General features: G+C 50.5%; 1 protein-coding gene across 1 annotated transcript in view; it reads right to left on the bottom strand.

Moving 5' to 3' along the window:
• Positions 1–18,796, bottom strand: part of epha4b (eph receptor A4b) — an 82,501-nt gene that overhangs the window by 61,063 nt on the left and 2,642 nt on the right. Inside the window, exons 2-3 of the mRNA XM_035536401.2 lie at positions 9,833–9,897; positions 3,920–4,580 (exon numbers count right to left, since the gene is read on the bottom strand). Of these exons, the coding sequence (XP_035392294.2) occupies positions 3,920–4,580; positions 9,833–9,897 (726 nt within the window). The remainder of the gene's footprint in view (positions 1–3,919; positions 4,581–9,832; positions 9,898–18,796) is intronic.

The raw sequence follows: 18,796 nt of genomic DNA on the forward strand, positions 1-18,796 counted from the left end.
CTCACACACACACACACACACACACGCACACACACACACACACACACACACACACACACGCGCACACTACTCAGCATTCAAATGCCCAGGCTCGCTGACTTCCAAATGAGGACTTGGGACATGCAGTGAGCAGCCAAACTTAATTGAATTTCATCATTTTCCATTATTTGTTTGCCTTTTTTAATGAAAGCACTTAGCCCTTTTCAGTCGCGTCGCAGCCAGATGGGGGATCCGTGTGGCTTTATGAATATTTAACGAGGAGTCCGGCCGGCTTGCCCCCTCGAGCCTCCAGAGCAGGTCGCAGTGTAAGACCGGGCTCTGCAAGGCAGGGCAGAAGCAGGGGCACACACACACACACACACACACACACACATAAAAACGAAAGGACATGTAACGTTACAAAACCAGCTCTGTTAAAAATTGTCCGCAATTAGGGCCAGCAGCCATGTTGGCATGAGTGTGGCCCTGGATAGTGAGTCCATTATCGGCTCCATCGTAGGAGGAGTGGGGGGGGGCACTCACTGAAACACTTGGGCAGGGAAAAAAAAAAAAAACGGCATCAACCACTGTTACGGCGTTCCCGGTGGTCGCCGACCTCTCACGCGCTGAGCTCCCATAGCAGGGAGGTTTTCCTGGGGGTTAAAAACATAAATCACAGTTTGTGGCTCTCGTCGGACAGCCTGGGTGTAAGAGCTGCTTCAGAGTATCAGAGATTTCTCTAAAAAAAAAAAAAAAAAAACCAAAAAAAAAAAAAAAAAAAAACCTACACAGAACCAGATGTGCTCATGAGTAGCCTACGGTCCCTTTAGTTACCATCACCATGTGCTTTCAGTGTCTGGACCTTGATCGAGCACGTCAAAAGACCCGGAGGACGCGCTGCGATTGGACTGCGATTGTAGCCCTCATTCGTAGGCGGTCAGGGACGGACTCTGACCGCATCCAAGACGTGTAAAAGAAAGCGTTCCTTTATCCAAACAGAAGCGCCCGCAGTAACGCCGACCACAGAAATGCAAGCTGGGCCGTTTTCTCGCCGCCCGTGGCGAAGATTCCACAACCGTCATGGACAGTTTCTTCCGATATTTGACAACGCGTAATACCCTGACAATAACTGACGGAAACCACAGTTACAGTCCCTGAGATTGGTAAAGAATCGAGGCGCGTTCTCTGGTTTCTTTCAGGTCACGCTAGAGACACATTTTAATGGAAGGCATGAACGCGGACCAGCTGAAGTATGGCTCGACAGGGTCCCGGCATGAAGTTCACATTAGCACAAGGTGTGAGGGGTGCCTAAGAGACAGTGGAAATCTGAACCTCGACCATGTGTGGTAATGCGCGGCCCAAACTGCGATCAAGGTGACAATGAAACAACTCGAAAATGGCTCCGACAGCCATGTGCAGGCCGTGCAAATTCCCCTGCAGTTGCCCCACACGCACACACACACACACACACACACACACACACGCTGTTCACATTCCCTCCTGCATTTTGATGCCCTACTACGCGTCCCTGACCGCGAGTCGCTGCCGTAATGAACGCGCCGTGCTCCTGCTCCTCCCGCGCTCTCCTGGCCATGAAGATTAGCGGTTTCAATCACGGAGATTTATCAAAGTCAAACGATCTTTCTTCGGTCCCACAAGGCCACCAGCAGCCAGTCAGCCACCCCAAAAGCGTGCGGCGCTTTGGGAAGCCGGACGTCTGTTGCCGGGGCGGTTTTTCACGTGCAGCTTTCATGAGGCGCTGCGTCGGCAGTCAAAAGGACCCCTGAAGCGTCCGGCGGGCACGCGGTGAGACAGGAAGGGTGCGCTCCGTGTGCCGGAGGCTTGCGAGGACCACTCACGGCGTGGAGCCCGCCCATCGCGAGCCCGCTCGGAGGAGTAACGGCCGGGACGAGCCGTAGAGCGGTGAGAGGAGGGTGATGGAGGGGGTTTGGGGGCGTTGCTCGGCATGCGCAGAAAGGCGTGCTGACGGCAGCGTGCAGGCATTTTCCAGTGTGCAAATATGCAGAAGTGGAATGCAAGACAACGAAGGGATGGAATGTGACATCCATGATAAACAATCCGGCAGGCACACGCACGCTCATACAGCAGGTCTCTTATGAATATGCACCCAGGATAATATAATCACACACACTCACACAACGTCCCTGCTCGCCACAGCGGCCTAATTGGCCTAATGTGACTTTCACCCTGTTTAAAGGAGACTCGGGAAAAGATTCCGCGATAGAATTCCAAGAAGCCGATCAGACTTCGCCGATTATATATAGACATCTTCAAATCAGGGGCACGTTTCTCTTGGGAGAAAAAACAAAAAGCGAAATAGGGCTGACAGAGACTAAAACATATCCAAAAGCTGCCTGACACCGGCTTAAATGAAAATTTATGATAGTAATAATTCCTCGGGTTCCCCAACCGAAACATAAAGTCTGACAGGGCTGCTTGGTGGGGACTAAAATGTACGAGGATGAGGTCACGGTGCTACGTGTCAGTTGATAAGACTCCTTCAAGCTACGTGAGTGAGACCCTGCACAGAATATTTGGTTAGCGCTCGTGAGGCAGCTGAGCGTCCATCAGGACGCCGATAAGAGCGGGGTGTGAGTCCGACAGGGCCCGATTCGCCCCCTCTGCTGTCGGCCGTCAGCTGCGGTTCTGAGACATGCAGAAAAAGAGAGACGCAGAGAGAGAGAGAGAGAGAGAGAGAGAGAGAGCAGCTGGCGCATTTCCAGCGCGCGTCTTGTAACTTCTCACCCGAAGCCTTATATATTCGCACAGCTGCAGTTTCTACTGCCAAGAGTTACACCAAGAGTCCACGCTCACGCGGCACTGCCTGCACCGATTAGGGAAAGGGCCCGCAAGATCACCCCTCTCGTTTTAAACCGTGGGACTCCGCTGGAGATGGAGGGACTGCCGCGCACACAGGCGCACTCGAATGACTCGCAAAATCAGACGTGCGCAAGAAACAAGAAACGCTCGAGAGTGGGCATGGGGTGTTATCGGCGAGAGAGAGAGAGAGAGAGAGAGAGAGAGAGGGAGAGAGAGAGAGAGAGAGGGATGGTGTCCTTCAGCTCAGCTAAATGACACAAAAAGGAAAAGAAGCACTGAGGATACAGCTGGAATCACCTTAGGACTGAAATGTGGGAAAACACACACACACACACACACACACACACACACACACAGACACACACACACACACAGACACACAGACACACACACACACACACACAGACACACACACAGACACACACACACACTAGACCGTCTCCTGTAGAAGTCTGGATTTAAAGAGAAGAGGCGGGGGGGGGGGGGGGGTGCAGTGCTTTGAGGAAAGTTACATCTCAATAAATTGCATCGTGAAGCAGAGTTACCATCCCCCACACTCCACCAATCCAACCCCTCCCTTACCAACGAGGAAAGAGTCCCAGGAACGAATAGGTGTGATTCACCGGTGCCTTAAGCGATTTTCACCAGACTCACACACATACACACATACACGCAGATGCACGCACACACACACAAGCACACAGACCCAGACACGCGCTGCTGCAGCACACTCAGAAACAGCAGCAGTCAGCATCGACCCTACAGGCATTTTCATGCGTATCTTCTGCAGTGTGGAATACGCAGCTAGTTCATATCGTCCCCAAACTAGCCAGACTGAACGCTGCAGACCCTCATCTCACGCTCAGGCTCGACGCTCCGTCCCAAGCAATTGAGGAGAGTGTCTAAGAAAAGCCCAGCGGGCATCACGAGGACGGTACAACCCTTTTCCTGCGTGGAGTCTCAAAGCGATCCTCGGTCACTCGTGCCCTGAACGTAACCCACCGCGAGCCTTAACCAGCCATGCCCCGAATCAGCACATCGCGACCAGTTCGCGACACGGCCCGGTCGATGTGGGGGTGAGGTGGGGGGTCTCACTCACGCTGGCAGTGGTCCTTGCTCTCCTCGAAGCCCGGCCTGCACGCGCAGCGGCCAATGGGTACGAGCCAGCCGCCGTCTGCGCTGCAGTACATGCGCGGGGCCTCCACCTCCTCCGAGTCGTCCACGCAAGCGCCGTGCACCTCCACCAGTGCTGAGTCGCCGCCCGTCACCGTGTCGGGGAAGCGCGCCAGGTTGAGCACGGCAGCAGGACAGCGCTTGTAGAAGACGCGCACGCTCACCAGCGCGATGCAGGCGCCCACATCCTGGAAGGCCAGGTAGAAGCCCTTCTTGCTGAGGTTGCCGATGTCACGCACCTCCGTGTTCAGCTTCATGACGCGGTCGCCCACGTCCGTCTGCGTGAAGCTCTCGTCGGCCGCGATGGTGTCGATCTTCACGTACTGGCTCTCCTTGATGAACCACAGGCTGGGGTTGTTGGACTCGTAGTAGAACATGTTGAACGTCTCCTTGCAGGTGCCCGGCACGCCCGGCAGACTGTTGCAGTCGCGCAGTGTGAACTTGATCTCCACGTAGACCCGCTGGGCGCCATCCCGGGCGATGTGGCGCGTGCGCAGCCAGTTGTTCTGGTTGGCCTCCATCACGTTGCACACCTGGTAGGAGCGCATAGGCGTGTTCCTCTCGTCCATCACGCTGATCTCCTCCCACTGTGGGAGAAAAGAGGCGGGAGTTAGAGGGAAGAGGGCTATGCATTGGCTGTCTTGGGTGTCTTTTATATGCCTGCTTGTATCTATAGGGTTTTCCACTGACATGACATATGTCCCACTATTCCTGAATGCTACCATTCCAAAACCGAAACCCAGTCCTGATCTTTATGTCAGCAACCAAAATGAAAATCGGGTTTTGCTACCTGAAAGCTGCAGTTGTTGGGAATATGCATTTTTCCTCATGGGAACCAGTGATGGCCCCAAAATGTCAGTTTTCCTAATATTATGGAGACATGGTCCTTTCAAAGAGAGTAAAACTGGGGTTTTGTGTATGTAAGCGTGAAGAGGTCCTACTGTGTGTTTGTACATGTTAGAGTGTGCCAGTCTGTTAAGTCTATTACATGTGTGCATGTGCATGTGCACGTGTGTGTGCGTGTGCGTGTGCATGGGGACGTGTGTGTGTGTGTGTGTGTGCGTGTGTGTAAGAATATGGGTCATTGTGTGTACGTGTATGTGGGGGGTGGTTGTGTGTGAGTGTGCATGCGTGCATGGTTAATATTAAGACAGAGTGCCTTTATTTCCCATCATCTAGGACCATCTGTTTCCACTTGTGTGAGGTTTCTGTAATCGCAGAGACTTCCCACATGAGTAAGAGAGCATTTCCGCACCTTAATGGGAAACGAAACGAGGGAGTCAGCCTACGGGGCTGGTGCAGTCCCACAAATGTCCAATTCCCAAAGAGATTCCCGAAAAGATTCCCGAAAAGATTTTGGAGTAAAGATGCACCACCGTCTCATGGACTCACTGACCACCGTCTCAGCTAAGAGCTAAAGGGTGTTATTTCAGGCTCCCTTTGAGCTACTGAGGAATGAGCAAACACTTGGTCGCACATGGAGCTCTGAGCATACAACAAACCCCCAGACCTGCTCCTCAGACCTGCTCCTCAGACCTGCTCCTCACCCCCCCCGGACGACTGAGCGGCTACAGATGCCTCCCCTGGCTCCCCCCCCCCCCCCCTCCCCCACCGGTCCGGATGCAATGATTCCCTGAATGTAGCAGTCGTGATAAAGGCCCAGTCATGAACCTGCATTTCATTACTGTGAAAACAACAGTGCACACACACACACACGTCCGTGCTCGTGCTGGGATAAACAGCATGCAGTGTGGCGTTAGGCATTAGTCCAGGAGGAACTGTCGCTAGCGGTCATTTCTTTTATTAAGAAAGACAGCAAACCACTTTTCACCTCGGCACATTTTTGACGTAGCACGTTAAAATCTTCATCTGGCTTAAAATGGTAAAATGTGTTTTTAATGTGTGGAAGCACCTGTCGCGAAGAGAGGGGCCCAGGTCTGAGGCGGATCGGTTCTCTCCATCAGAGCCAGAGAACGTTCCAGAATTCCTCTCTGTGGGCTCGCCGGTCGGTTCTCAACAGGCCGTCACCGCAACCTACCATGATGTCACTCCCTCTAACGACTCGATTGACTCAAGAGTTCGTTGCCAAAGGCAGAATCAGTTGAAGCATGAGGGCCAATTACGAGCACTTTAAATGGAGCTGTGTGTGTGTGTGTGTGTGTGTCTAACACCACACAGGGTACAGCCACGGGTGGACATCGCAGATCAAAGTGACATGACCGCAGAACGGGCCCAGAGAAAAGCTCAGCTCTCACCTTGGTATGCAGTAATTATGGCACCCTGGGAAATATTTCCACTGCGACAAAGGCAGCTTTATGAGTTGCTGTTTATTTATTTTCCCGGAGATATCCCTACCCTCAACTCCGACAGTTTTGCTCCACTGGAGAGCCTTTTTTTTGCCTCCACAATGGACTGAATGAAGTCAGAATGTTTTCTACACTGTAGGAGAGGTCTCTGAAGGCTTCTGACTGGGTGTACGATGTTACAGTGTACATATGTAGCACACTTAACATGCCAGGTTCCATGGCACTCCACGCCATAAGAACCGACTCTCCGAATATAAACTACATGCAGTTACCATAACGGTCAGTGCAAAAAGAGAAACACATTCACACACACGCATGTACACGGGTGGAGCCAAATCCGAATACGGTGTCCGGCGAAGTAAAGTGTTTGTTTACGGGGCAAAAAATAGCTGGAGTTTTAGCAAAGTCACTGTGCCACTGTTACATATCCCGACATGGAGCTAGACTGACCGGTAGGAGTTTAGGCTAGCATTCACCTGTTAGCCCTGTAGCCTGGTCTGTATTTTTGGCAGTGCAGGAATAGGTCTGCCTTTTGGGTGATTGTTTTAAATTGCGTCTCCACTTTACACTTGACTGAGATATCTGCACAGCCTGTTAGGTGACTGTCCTTTATACAGACAAAGCAATGATCGTTATGCCGATATCTGTAAGAACCATTCAAAGCAGTAGCCAGGTACAGCGTCTGAGGTAAAGGCAACGTCTACTTTGGCCTTGAAGTCGGCTAGAATGTTTCTTTCATAATGCTCGGTTAGCACACTACTATCAAGCCCTGGCTATGACTGTGATTGAAAGATAAAATAATGCTGTTATTCAAATACAAGCCCATATGCAAATCAGTCTGCGGCCTCAGCCAATCCAGACGCAGGCTCTCTGCACTTCCCTGATACATAGCCTCCTCCCACACACACACAATGAAGAGCTTGTGTAGACAAGAGGTCACATCTTAGGGGGTCCAGCACTGTAACCATGAGGACGCCATGGCATAGCAGTAGGGCCTGGGCCAGAGGGAAGCTTCCGGAAGACCTGCCTGTCACCTTCCACAGCACGTGGTAACTCAGATCACGGCTCCTGTCTGTCTCCTCATGGTCTTTGCTCCTATCCTACCATCCTGAGGTAGTTTAAGACACTTATGTGCGTAATTGGCCTTAAATCCCTGGTTGGGGAGGGGTTTCTTTTGAAAGACATGTCATTAAGGTTGCCTGTTTTCTATCATCTCACAAGAACTATCCCTGCTGTGTTTCACACACACACACACACACACACACACTGAACCAAGTACTGGATCTCTTCATCCAAGCCTGAACATCTGGTTTGGGTCTAACGGTATTAACTTTGACCTGTCAAGACCAAGAGGCAGACGATTGAGTCAGCAAGGTAAACATCATCATAGCTGAGCAAAGGGGCCCATGGGTAATGACCCGCCTTTCCTCCGAGCCCTCCGAACGAGCCCGATTGCTGCCACAACACGGTCACGGGGTCAGGGCGCTAATCCCCACGAATGCGGCACCAAACGTCAGCACCGAGGCCCCCGCGGGTCCCATGACCTTGGCGCCTTTAAATAATTACTGCAATGCGAACCAGGAGAACTGGTATGCTCGCACTCCGACCCGCGCTTCTGGGCCAGCTGGATACGCCGATATGCCAGCTGTATGTGAATATTCGTCGGGGGGGGGGGGTTGTTAACGGCAGGAGCAGGACCAGCCTGAGTCCAGTGGTCACAATGGTTACTTTGGCTCTACCCCAACGCAAGGGGTCAGTGGCTATACAGAACTGAAAATCACTGCCCTACCAGCTGAGAATTACGCTAGCTGGGATGCTCAACTGTTGTCCTATGGTGGGGGTGATACTACGTGGCCACTTGGGACTGAGCCCTGTTCTTGGTCAAGGTAAGACTAAAGCAAGTCTAGGTCAGAGGGTAGCGGTGTTTTGTAGAGTTGCAGCGGAGTGGAGCACAGGCAGAGCTGGCTGCTTCTGAAAAAAACCTATACGTGTTTGGAATATTTTGAAACAATGCAATGTCATCTCTCATCAACTCCCTTATCTGTGCAAATGTACAGCATGAAAATATAACGTTAAAAATATAAATTAGAATATTTCAGTGAAAGGTGACGTTGTATGTTACTGTAAACGTTGGGTATGGCATTTTACATGTTAAACAGTATTATACATGCAGTGCTGCTGACAGAAAGAAACTGAATATGTCCTGAATATCCCATTTTAAAAAGGATTCAGGATGCTAACTCTATTACTGTTTTCCCTGTATCTGTATCTGCCACAACTGCGCTACGTCAGACCATCCCTCCAAGAGAAAGGGATCGCATGGGATCGACCCAGCTCTGTGACGACCGCTGCGAACCGTCACGCTAAATCCCAGCCATCCACCCCAAACGGACCTCCACGGAGTAATCCCTGCGCCGTCTGATCTCATGCGCGTATGCGGGCCATGCTCCCCCGGGGGGGGATTTAAACGGCAAAACCCTCTTATCCGCATCCTCCTGCCGGGCTCCGAGCGCACGGCTCTATCCGTGTAAGTGGAGAGCCTAAAGAGCGCGGGCTGAGTCAACCCGCGCCGCGCGCTAAATGTCACCGCGTGACTCCCGGCTCGTCTGGGAAAATGAGTTCTCACCTAAGTATCAGACGCTTGCGTAATGCAGCGCAGTGTTATACAAGAGCAGCGATTTACCCCCGGGGAGGGAATGGGACGTGCTGTTCGGCCAACCCGACATTTCTGCCGCGGGATCTGTCTCGAGCAACGGTCTGTATTTGCGGCAGTGTGTGTGTGTGTGTGTGTGTGTGTGTGTGTGTGTGTGTGTGACCTGATCCTGCCTCTGACGGCTCTGTTAAATAATTAAAAAGGCGTCTATATAATCCTTAAGAGTGATTTTCTTTAAAGCCTAGTATGACTTTCAATAACTAAATTATTTTTAGCCTCGCTGCCTCTCTCTCTCTCTCTCTCTCTCTCTCTCTCTCTCTCTCTCTCTCTCTCTCTCTCTCTCTGTCTCTCTCCCTTTGTCCCTCCCTCCCTCTACCAGGCAGGTCCTTTCTGCGACACAGGACTGCGTTCCCGTTCTAAGAGCTCATAATCTCAGTTTCCTCCACAAATAAACAAGGAACGTGTCTGGGCCCCCACTGCTCCGCTACAACAGAGCGGCTCTTAGCTGGAAACAACAATAAGCCCGGCGTGCTACGGAAAGCTCCCAGATTACCTTTACTCTGTTTCACAGACCTGTGCCAGATAGAGAATTCATGCCCCATAAATATTCATGAGCAGGTGGAGCTGGAGGTCCCTCTGCTTTTGAACGGAACAGACGCGATTCTGCCTTGAAAAAACAGCTCAAATTGTCGTCTGCCTCAGGAGGAAGAGAGTCATAATGGCACGGCTGAGGATGAAGAGGAGAGGCCACGACCGGGGCGCAGACTTGAACCTTTGGACGGAGGGCCGGCCAAAAACCGCCTTGGGCTCGACTCGGGCATGCGTTAGCTGCGGGCTAGACGCTAGCTGCCGCACGGGGCCGTGTTTGGTCATTACCTACCCCTTCTGGTGGATAGGCTTCCCAGCCAAGGTCTCCCAGAGCAGACATCGAGTCCAGCAGCGTAACTAGAGACAGAGACAGAAAGAGAGAGAGACAGAGAGAGAGAGAGAGAGAGAGAGAGAGAGAGAGAAAGAACGACTTGGGTTAACTTAGCCAGCCCCATGACAGTTTGCTAGGAAAGCTCAGCTGTTCCGAACATCTGAATTTCCAATTGTTTTTGGCTCGTGGCAAATTACTGGGCAGTGGCGGGTGATCAGGATCCCAGACTGCACGCCTGGGCAACAATGCAACCCTTCCCTCGCACCGCAGAACGTGTCAAAAAGCGTGAAAAACGCACCGCCAACGACCCTCGCTGGAGAAGATGGAGCTTAGCGCATCGGCGATATCTGCAACACGTGCATGATGCGCGGCACACAAAACCAAATCCCGCCTGCAGTAGCTACAGCGTTATAGACTACTAAAGTGCGACTGCGCCACGGTGAGTGGAGAGAACAGTGCGTCTCTGGTTGATGACCATTTAAAGGTTCTAGCCCACCCCCATCCCCCACACCCCAAGGTATGATTGCTTGTCCTGAGCTTCTGAACGGTGTTTTTCCAACTCTGTGCTCTGTTCCACGCTAATGAAGGTCTTGGCACCTCTGAGCTTTAATTTTTAATTACAGCCCATCTGCAGACGTTGCCTCTTCACACTTAGACCCAGAGCAGACGACCGCAGTGCAGGTCTGGCTCCGGGTACAGCCCAGTCTCACACACATACACAGACAGACGCGTACATTACGCAGATGTGCAAACACACACACACACACGAAGGACAAATACAAAAAAGTTTTCAAAAGGTCGTTTCATCTGCTCGGGAAAAGCGTAAAACTTCAGAGCGGTGAACGGCCTCTCCAGTCTGGCTCCTTTCTGAACATTCAGAGTTTTGCCCTGCAGATGAACTAACGGCCAAGTGGCTTCTCAGGCGTTATCGCTACAACTTCGACATTAGCATACACGTGTGCCCGTGCCCACACATACACAAACACACACACTTATATTTGTTCCAGTAGGCCTACTCTGGGAAATGAACGTTGAAATATTGCTGAGCACAGACCTTCTCTTAACCTGCTTAGTAGTCTCTGCATGTCTGGAGATAGTAATCTAGCTGCACTGTTAAGTGTTTTACTCTAGTGTTTGCAGGAGGCAAGTACTTTTGGAACACGTGAAGGGAGAGCAGCACAGTGCGAGAAACCAGCAGTGCGAGAAACCAGCAGTGTGAGACAGAGAAAGAAACTGAGAATTTGAGAAAGTAATGAAAACTAGAGAGAACAGCGCAGTGACAGTATTTACTACGCGATATACTATGTGAGTTCATTGATATACTGTGTTACTGAAGGAGTGTGTGTGTGTGTGTGTGTGTGTGTGTGTGTGTGGTGCACTGGTTTGATTCATAATGACATCGGTCTGTTTGTAAAAGATTAATGAGCTGTGATTCATGTTTCATAAATAGTTTCCGACATGGCGGCCAAAGTTCTTTACCTGGGGAGAGCTGCATTCTGCACTGAAAAAGCTGGAAATAAATCTCGGAGGGAAAGTTCTGTTCCGGGCTGGAGTCTGAACACACACAGCACAACTGAATGCATGGATGAGTGCTCAGCCAGGCATGCTTAGAGAGAGTGTGTGGTTGTGAGTGTGTGTGTTACGCATGTACTGCACGGCTCACTCTATGAACTGAGTCTGTCAGTTACTGTGTGCAACATGAACTGCCCTGCAGACAGAAGAGTTCCCTTAACGTACCCTACGTTACCTTTAAGAGTTTCCTTAACGTACCCTACATTACCTTTAAGAGTTTCTTTAACGTACCCAACGTTACCTTTAAGAGTTTCCTTAACGTACCCTACGTTACCTTTAAGAGTTTCCTTAACGTACCCAACGTTACCTTTAAGAGTTTCCTTAACATACCCTACGTTACCTTTAAGAGTTTCCTTAACGTACCCTACGTTACCTTTAAGAGTTTCCTTAACGTACCCTACGTTACCTTTAAGAGTTTCCTTAACGTAACCTACGTTACCTTTAAGAGTTCCCTTAACGTACCCTACGTTACCTTTAAGAGTTTCCTTAACGTACCCTACGTTACCTTTAAGAGTTTCCTTAACGTACCCTACGTTACCTTTAAGAGTTTCCTTAACGTAACCTACGTTACCTTTAAGAGTTTCCTTAACCTACCCTACGTTACCTTTAAGAGTTCCCTTAACGTACCCTACGTTACCTTTAAGAGTTTCCTTAACGTACCCTACGTTACCTTTAAGAGTTTCCTTAACCTACCCTACGTTACCTTTAAGAGTTTCCTTAACGTACCCTACGTTACCTTTAAGAGTTTCCTTAACGTAACCTACGTTACCTTTAAGAGTTCCCTTAACGTAACCTACGTTACCTTTAAGAGTTTCCTTAACCTACCCTACGTTACCTTTAAGAGTTTCCTTAACGTACCCTACGTTACCTTTAAGAGTTTCCTTAACGTAACCTACGTTACCTTTAAGAGTTCCCTTAACGTAACCTACATTACCTTTAAGAGTTTCCTTAACCTACCCTACGTTACCTTTAAGAGTTTCCTTAACGTACCCTACGTTACCTTTAAGAGTTCCCTTAACATACCTACGTTACTTTTAAGAGTTCCCTTAACGTACCCTACGTTACCTTTAAGAGTTCCCTTAACGTAACCAACGTTACCTTTAAGAGTTTCCTAAACGCACCCTACGTTACCTTTAAGAGTTTCCTTAACGTACCCTACGTTACCTTTAAGAGTTCCCTTAACGTACCCTACGTTACCTTTAAGAGTTTCCTTAACGTACCCTACGTTACCTTTAAGAGTTTCCTTAACGTACCCTACGTTACCTTTAAGAGTTCCCTTAACATACCTACGTTACTTTTAAGAGTTCCCTTAACGTACCCTACGTTACCTTTAAGAGTTCCCTTAACGTAACCAACGTTACCTTTAAGAGTTTCCTAAACGCACCCTACGTTACCTTTAAGAGTTTCCTTAACGTACCCTACGTTACCTTTAAGAGTTCCCTTAACGTACCTACGTCACCTTTAAGAGTTCCCTTAACGTACCCTACGTTACCTTTAAGAGTTCCCTTAATGTACAATACGTTACCTTTAAGAGTTTCCTTAACATACCCTACGTTACCTTTAAGAGTTCCCTTAACGTAACCTACGTTACCTTTCAGAGTTTCCTTTACATACCCTACATTACCTTTAAGAGTTCCCTTAACTTAACCTACGTTAGTTTTAAAAGTTCCCTTAACTTACCCAACGTTAGCTTTAAGAGTTCCCTTAACTAGGGTGAAACTGATGATTCCGGTTTTATGGTTTCCAGTTCCAAAATTGTCTCCGGCTGGCAGACGGGTGGGGGACACTTTCCTGAATAGGCAGATGCCCAACAGGTGGCATCATGAATGGGATAACGAGGTCCGGGGGATCTGCCAGGGACGTTCAACTGGAGCGCGAGGAGCATCTCGCCCTGTGCCGCCTGGATTATAGGCCCCGTGCACGCACACAGGGCTGGCGACATCATTAGGATCTGCGCTCGGTGACAGAGAGCAGGCGGAGACCCCTTCACGACTTCCACAAAACCCATATGACTCACATGATGAATGAATGAAGGAGTGAAGGAGTGAATGTGACGGATAGTCCCAGTGAAACTGAGTTTATTCAGTTAGGTTTTCAGCATAACCAATGAGGGCAAGGCAAATATGAAAAAAGTCGTCAGTGGATAGAACACGATCTCTCTCTCTCTGTGTTTGCGTGTGGATCAAAGGCAATGCAACAGAAACTGTCCCATCCTGCTGGACAGCATTTACAAACAGAATACTGCTTTTTGTCTCCCGGCCTGTCTGAGTGTGTTGAATCGATAATGAATCCGTCCCCTTTCGTCTTTCCAAGTGTCATTCCTCTTCGTGCGCTCTTCTCTAATCCAACCCCCCCCCCCCCAAACCTTTTATTCTTCTGCTTTATTCTTGAAGAATGGGTGGTAAAAAAAACTCCCAGGAGAAGAAATGAAGAATATCCTATCATCTCTCTCCCTCTCCCTCTCTCTTTCTCTTTCTTTCTCTCTCTCCCAGAGGAGAGAGTAGCTTCAGCCACTGAAACTCTAACTGCTTCTCTGCCCTCTATGTCTCTCTGCTAAAAGACCTCCCCAATTATTCCCTCAACTGGAAGCTCGTGTTCACGGCGATCTAATTAAGTCCTCTCCGGGCCCCATCAGCAGGTCAGGGCTCGATGCAAAGCCAATCGGACACCGCTGACGCGTCGCGGCAGACGGATCCGTCCGGGGGTGATGGGAGCTCTTCTCTCGCCCCGTTCGTCTCGGCTTCGTGGGGGTGGGGGTGGGGGGGGGGGGTTTGGAAGGGGGGGGGGCGGCCTCGCATGCCTCGCATGGCAAACTCACAGAGCGGGCGGCCACTTTTCTGCGGTCTCCGGTTTCAAACATGCTTACGTATCGATTAGCCACGGAGGGGCAGAGTTGTAAACTCCAGACAGTAGTGTCTGTGTGTGGGGGGAGGTGGAGGGATGGGGGATGGGGCTTTGGGGGGCGATATCTTACTGGAATGAGACCCACCCACCCCAGGGCAAATCAGAGCCTAGTCAAGACAAAGTACACTGTAATTGTGTGATAGATCGATAACTCTGATAACATAATGCATTGACTGGTGCAGTGTTTAGCTTCACACTGAGTGGAAGTGTTTGTTTAGGTGTGTGTGTGTGTGTGTGTGTGTGTGTGTGTGTGTGTGTGTGTGTGTGTGTGTGGATGCCTGTGCTGATATGTCTGTGTTTCCTGATTATACATCTTTGTGGGGTGAATATTTGTCATGCTGCAAACACCTTGGGGGTGTGCAGTTCTCAACGAGGCGAGAGCCCGGAAAATGGACACTCCAGCCTTGTTCGGAGTAACGTGTGTGTGTGTGTGTGTGTGTGCCTGTCTTTCCCTGGTCAGAGCTCCCACAGAGAGAGCAGTATGGGCTGCTTGTAGAAGGGGAGGGGTCCTCTGGGAGGAGGTGTGTGTGTGTGTGTGTGCCTGTTTCCGTGGCTGTGATCTACTGTATCCCGCTCTCTGATCTGTGTAGATAGAGGCCCTTTAAAGCACCTGCCAGCAATCAAATACCCGGCCAACTCTGCCAACAGTACAGACGGGCCATCCACCACATGGCAAGCGCCCCACACACACACACACACACACACACGCACACACACGCTCAAAAAGTCTGACATACACAAATAAGGCTAGCTTTCACCAAAAAAAATACAGTTCTCTCACAAACGCACACCTGCACTCTAAAATGAACACATACACACACATACACAAAGGAGCACCTTTTACATAAAAGAATTATCTCTCACAGACACTCACACGCAGAGACACACACACACTCACACACACACTGAATGAGGTCTGTGAGTGCTCCTCAGAGCTTTTGTTCAGCTCTCCTTCCAGTGCTTCGGGTGAGAGCGTTGTCCTGGTAACAGAAGAACAGGGCACTCCAGTGTGTGCGTGTGTGTTTGTTTCATGTTGGGACCGGCGCTCCACATCGCACTTACACACAGGCCTAAAGGCCCGAGACCACAGGGGCCTTTCAGACCAGGAGACCCAGTCACCAGCTGATCAACACCCAGCGTTGGATCAAAGCTCAGCGACGAAACCCCTCCTCTTCGCTGCCGCCGGGATTCTGCCAGGGACAGGACAAGGGACTCAGGGCTTCGAGAAGGATGCGGCGGACCAAGACCAGAGCCGATACGTCCAGGACTCAGGGGGTGGGAGAGGCATAGCGGAACATTCTCCCTGTTTCTCTCTCTCTCTCTCTCTCTCTCTCTCTCTCTCTCTTCTTTCACATGCACACAACCCAGGCCTGCCGTCACAGGAAGGACACAGCTTGGTTCCATGGCAACACAAAGCTTGAGAAGAAGGCAGCTTTGAATGATGGGACCCAGAGCTCCCTGGACAGTAGGCAGATCACATGGGGTGGAGCTAGAGAGAGGGGCAGCCAGAGGGAGAGAAAGTTTGTCTCTCTCTCTCTCTCTCTCTCTCCCTCTCTCCCCCCTTCGTTCTCCACCTCTCCCCTCTGACCATCGGACTAATTTAACTTGACGATGAGTCAGTGTATTAGCAATACCTGACCTGTTCAACCATGAGTAAAAAAGAGGCAAAAATCAACTGGAAAAATCCTTATTCATTGCTAGCTTATGACTATTGATCCCAAAGGGCAATCACTCCATTCCCATTCCGCATCCCATCCCATTCCTGATATAAGAGGCTCCTGTGCCATAGAACTTGGCCCCTTTCAACCTCCCGTTTTCCGTTTTTAGGCACTTGATCTCGTCACACCCACACGGGCGGGTGCAGCTCAAACGAACGAGAAGCGATCTCCTTCCTCGCTCCTTCTCTCTCTCCTCCATCTCCCGTTCCGGGCTCACATTCCACGGAGTTTGAAACACTCGTGCAGATCCCGGCGTCTCCGTTTCCACCCGGCTCCTGAAAACAAATCGCGCCCAGCCTGCTCTCGGGGCACTTAACTGCTAACCGCTGCTCATCCTGCGGTGCATTGTAGTATCACTTTTACTTTTTTTTACGGAAAAAAAAAAAAAATGCCACCACTGTCCCAAACGCCAGCCGCGTAAACACGTCTGAGCTCTCCTGTTTTCCTGGCAGAGGGTGTAGGATCCTCTGGTTACATCCCGATGTACCTCATCCGCGGTGTGCGTTACGTTTCGGAAAGCCCTTTCTCCAAAAACCGCACGAGACCGGATCACGTCTCTGAGAGGGCATCGCATTCTTCTGCTGTCCCCCCACCTTGGGAAAGGGACCTGCCCGCCAAGGTCGTGGTGGCGTCGGACTGGAAACCCGACCACCGTCTGACCCGCCGGGCGGGAAGCGTCGCCACGGTCGACGCTCGTCGGACCGCCCCGGCATCCGCTGCCCGTCTGATCGGATCTGAGGGTCGAGGAACCAGAGGTGGCGGAACGTCGGGAAAAGGAGAGGGAGCGTTGGGAAAGGGGGAGAGAGAGGGATAGAGAGAGATAAGAAGAGAGAAAGAGAACCAGAGAAAAAGGTCAGATGAGAGAAAGAGGATGAGAGAGAAAGAGTGAGGCGGAGAAACAAAAGGCTTTTCATACATAACGCCACGTTAAATACGGAAATATCCTGATGGTTGCTTTTATGCTATGCTAATGTACCCATGCGGATGTGCAGCAGAAACCTCCTTCTGAGAATACGCTGGGGGGGGGCTATCTGGGGTTACATGAGAGAGAGTGAGAGGGTGCGCATGAGGGGTCAGCGGGAGGTGGTGTGCGCGGGACGGAGCGGCGAGCACGCTAACAGATGAATTCAATTAGGACAAATAAAAGGCCGGGCCCAGAGGCCGGATCACTGGATCGGCGCGACGTCAGAACCGGGATCTTCAGCCTACTATTGTGTCGACCGGCTCGCTAACGAGCTTCCCGCCACAGTGCAGACAACAGAGCATAAGCACCGAGACGGAACAGAAGAGAAGTGTGTGAGAGGCACTCGTTTGTAAAAAAAAGAGAGAGAGAGGGGGGGGGTGTGGGGGGGTTAGCTGCTCGTTAACAAGAAAAGACAAGGCCTTTGGCCAACGGCACGTTTGTTGCCATGCTGTGGAGGGCATGTCAGTGAAAGAGGGTTGCCAGCCCCGCGTGTCAAAGGAAGTGTTGCTTTACATGAGCAATGGATGTAGCACAAACCAACAACTCAAATGCACTCAAGGCAGTGCTTCACTCACAAGGGCCCTTCTCCGGCTGTTTCCTCATCCTCTCCGCCATTTTAGAGGGGTTTGGTCCCCTGCCACTTGATAAGCTCAATATCTGTCCTTTGCCCTCGACTGCTACAATATTTATAATTTATCCATTACATTACATGTAACCGTTAGCATCAATGACTCAGGCCTGGTTAAAATGGATGACCCCCGAACTACCCCAACACCGAGACGCGTGTGAGGTAATAATGGCATATCGGGGGTATTAATAACCCCTCTGAGGCCTCGTTTATAATTACACGTTGCTCGGCGAGACATGAGTCCCAGTGCGTACCCAGCAGTGATCCCAGTAATAGAGGTGAAGCCCAGTGCTGAGTGGGGGGCCCAATCAATGTCCTAAGCCATTCAAGGTCAAAGGCAAAATCTGGTTAATTAGAGCGATCCATGAGTGATCGCCCCGACCAATCATACGGCTGCCCGTGAGCGCGGCCGTTAAGAATTCCGAGCAATTAAAAAAAGACGCTGGCCTTTGACCTATCAGGAGAGAATACGGGGGGGGTGGAGGAGGCGTGATGGAGGAGTGATAGTGGAGGCGCGGTAGGCTGCCAACGATCCATTTAACACTGGCAGACTGCGGGGAGGGCTCGGGCAAGCCCCGGGCCGTGAGCTATATACACGGCTAGCGAACACGCTAATGCTAGCTCGGCAGCAAGTGGAAGAATGGGAAAAAAATGAGGGACTCGCAGAAGGGGAGCGGGAAAAGATTAAGGATTTGGGAATGGGATGCCTCAGCCATGCGTTAAATACGGGGCTCTGACTCGTCACAAACCCTGACACTGATTAAGTCCCCCAACCAGGACCGGCCTCAATCTAATCTACTCTAACAGCGGAGGTGAGAACCCACTGCTACAACGCTGCCAGAGCCACAATATGCTTAGGACACTCAGCAGAAGAGAGTGAGAATATTATTTGTTATTCACCCACTGGCTTAGCAAGGTAATTTTACAGTGGGACTAGATGAGGCAATGCCTACAAGTATTCTGATTTACATTCACATTTATGTTCACATGGATAATCACGTGAAAAGTGCTTCAAGGATAGTGAATGAATAAAATTCATAAAGTCCAATTTGGGGAGAGAAAAAAATGATCTGAATTGTTCAGTAGACCACCATCTGAGTGGTCTGGATACACAGCTTTAGCAAACGGGAGTAAGCGCT

The sequence above is a fragment of the Electrophorus electricus genome, chromosome 20, assembly GCF_041902795.1.
Source record: "Electrophorus electricus isolate QZ-2024a chromosome 20, ASM4190279v1, whole genome shotgun sequence".
Taxonomy (NCBI): domain Eukaryota; kingdom Metazoa; phylum Chordata; class Actinopteri; order Gymnotiformes; family Gymnotidae; genus Electrophorus; species Electrophorus electricus.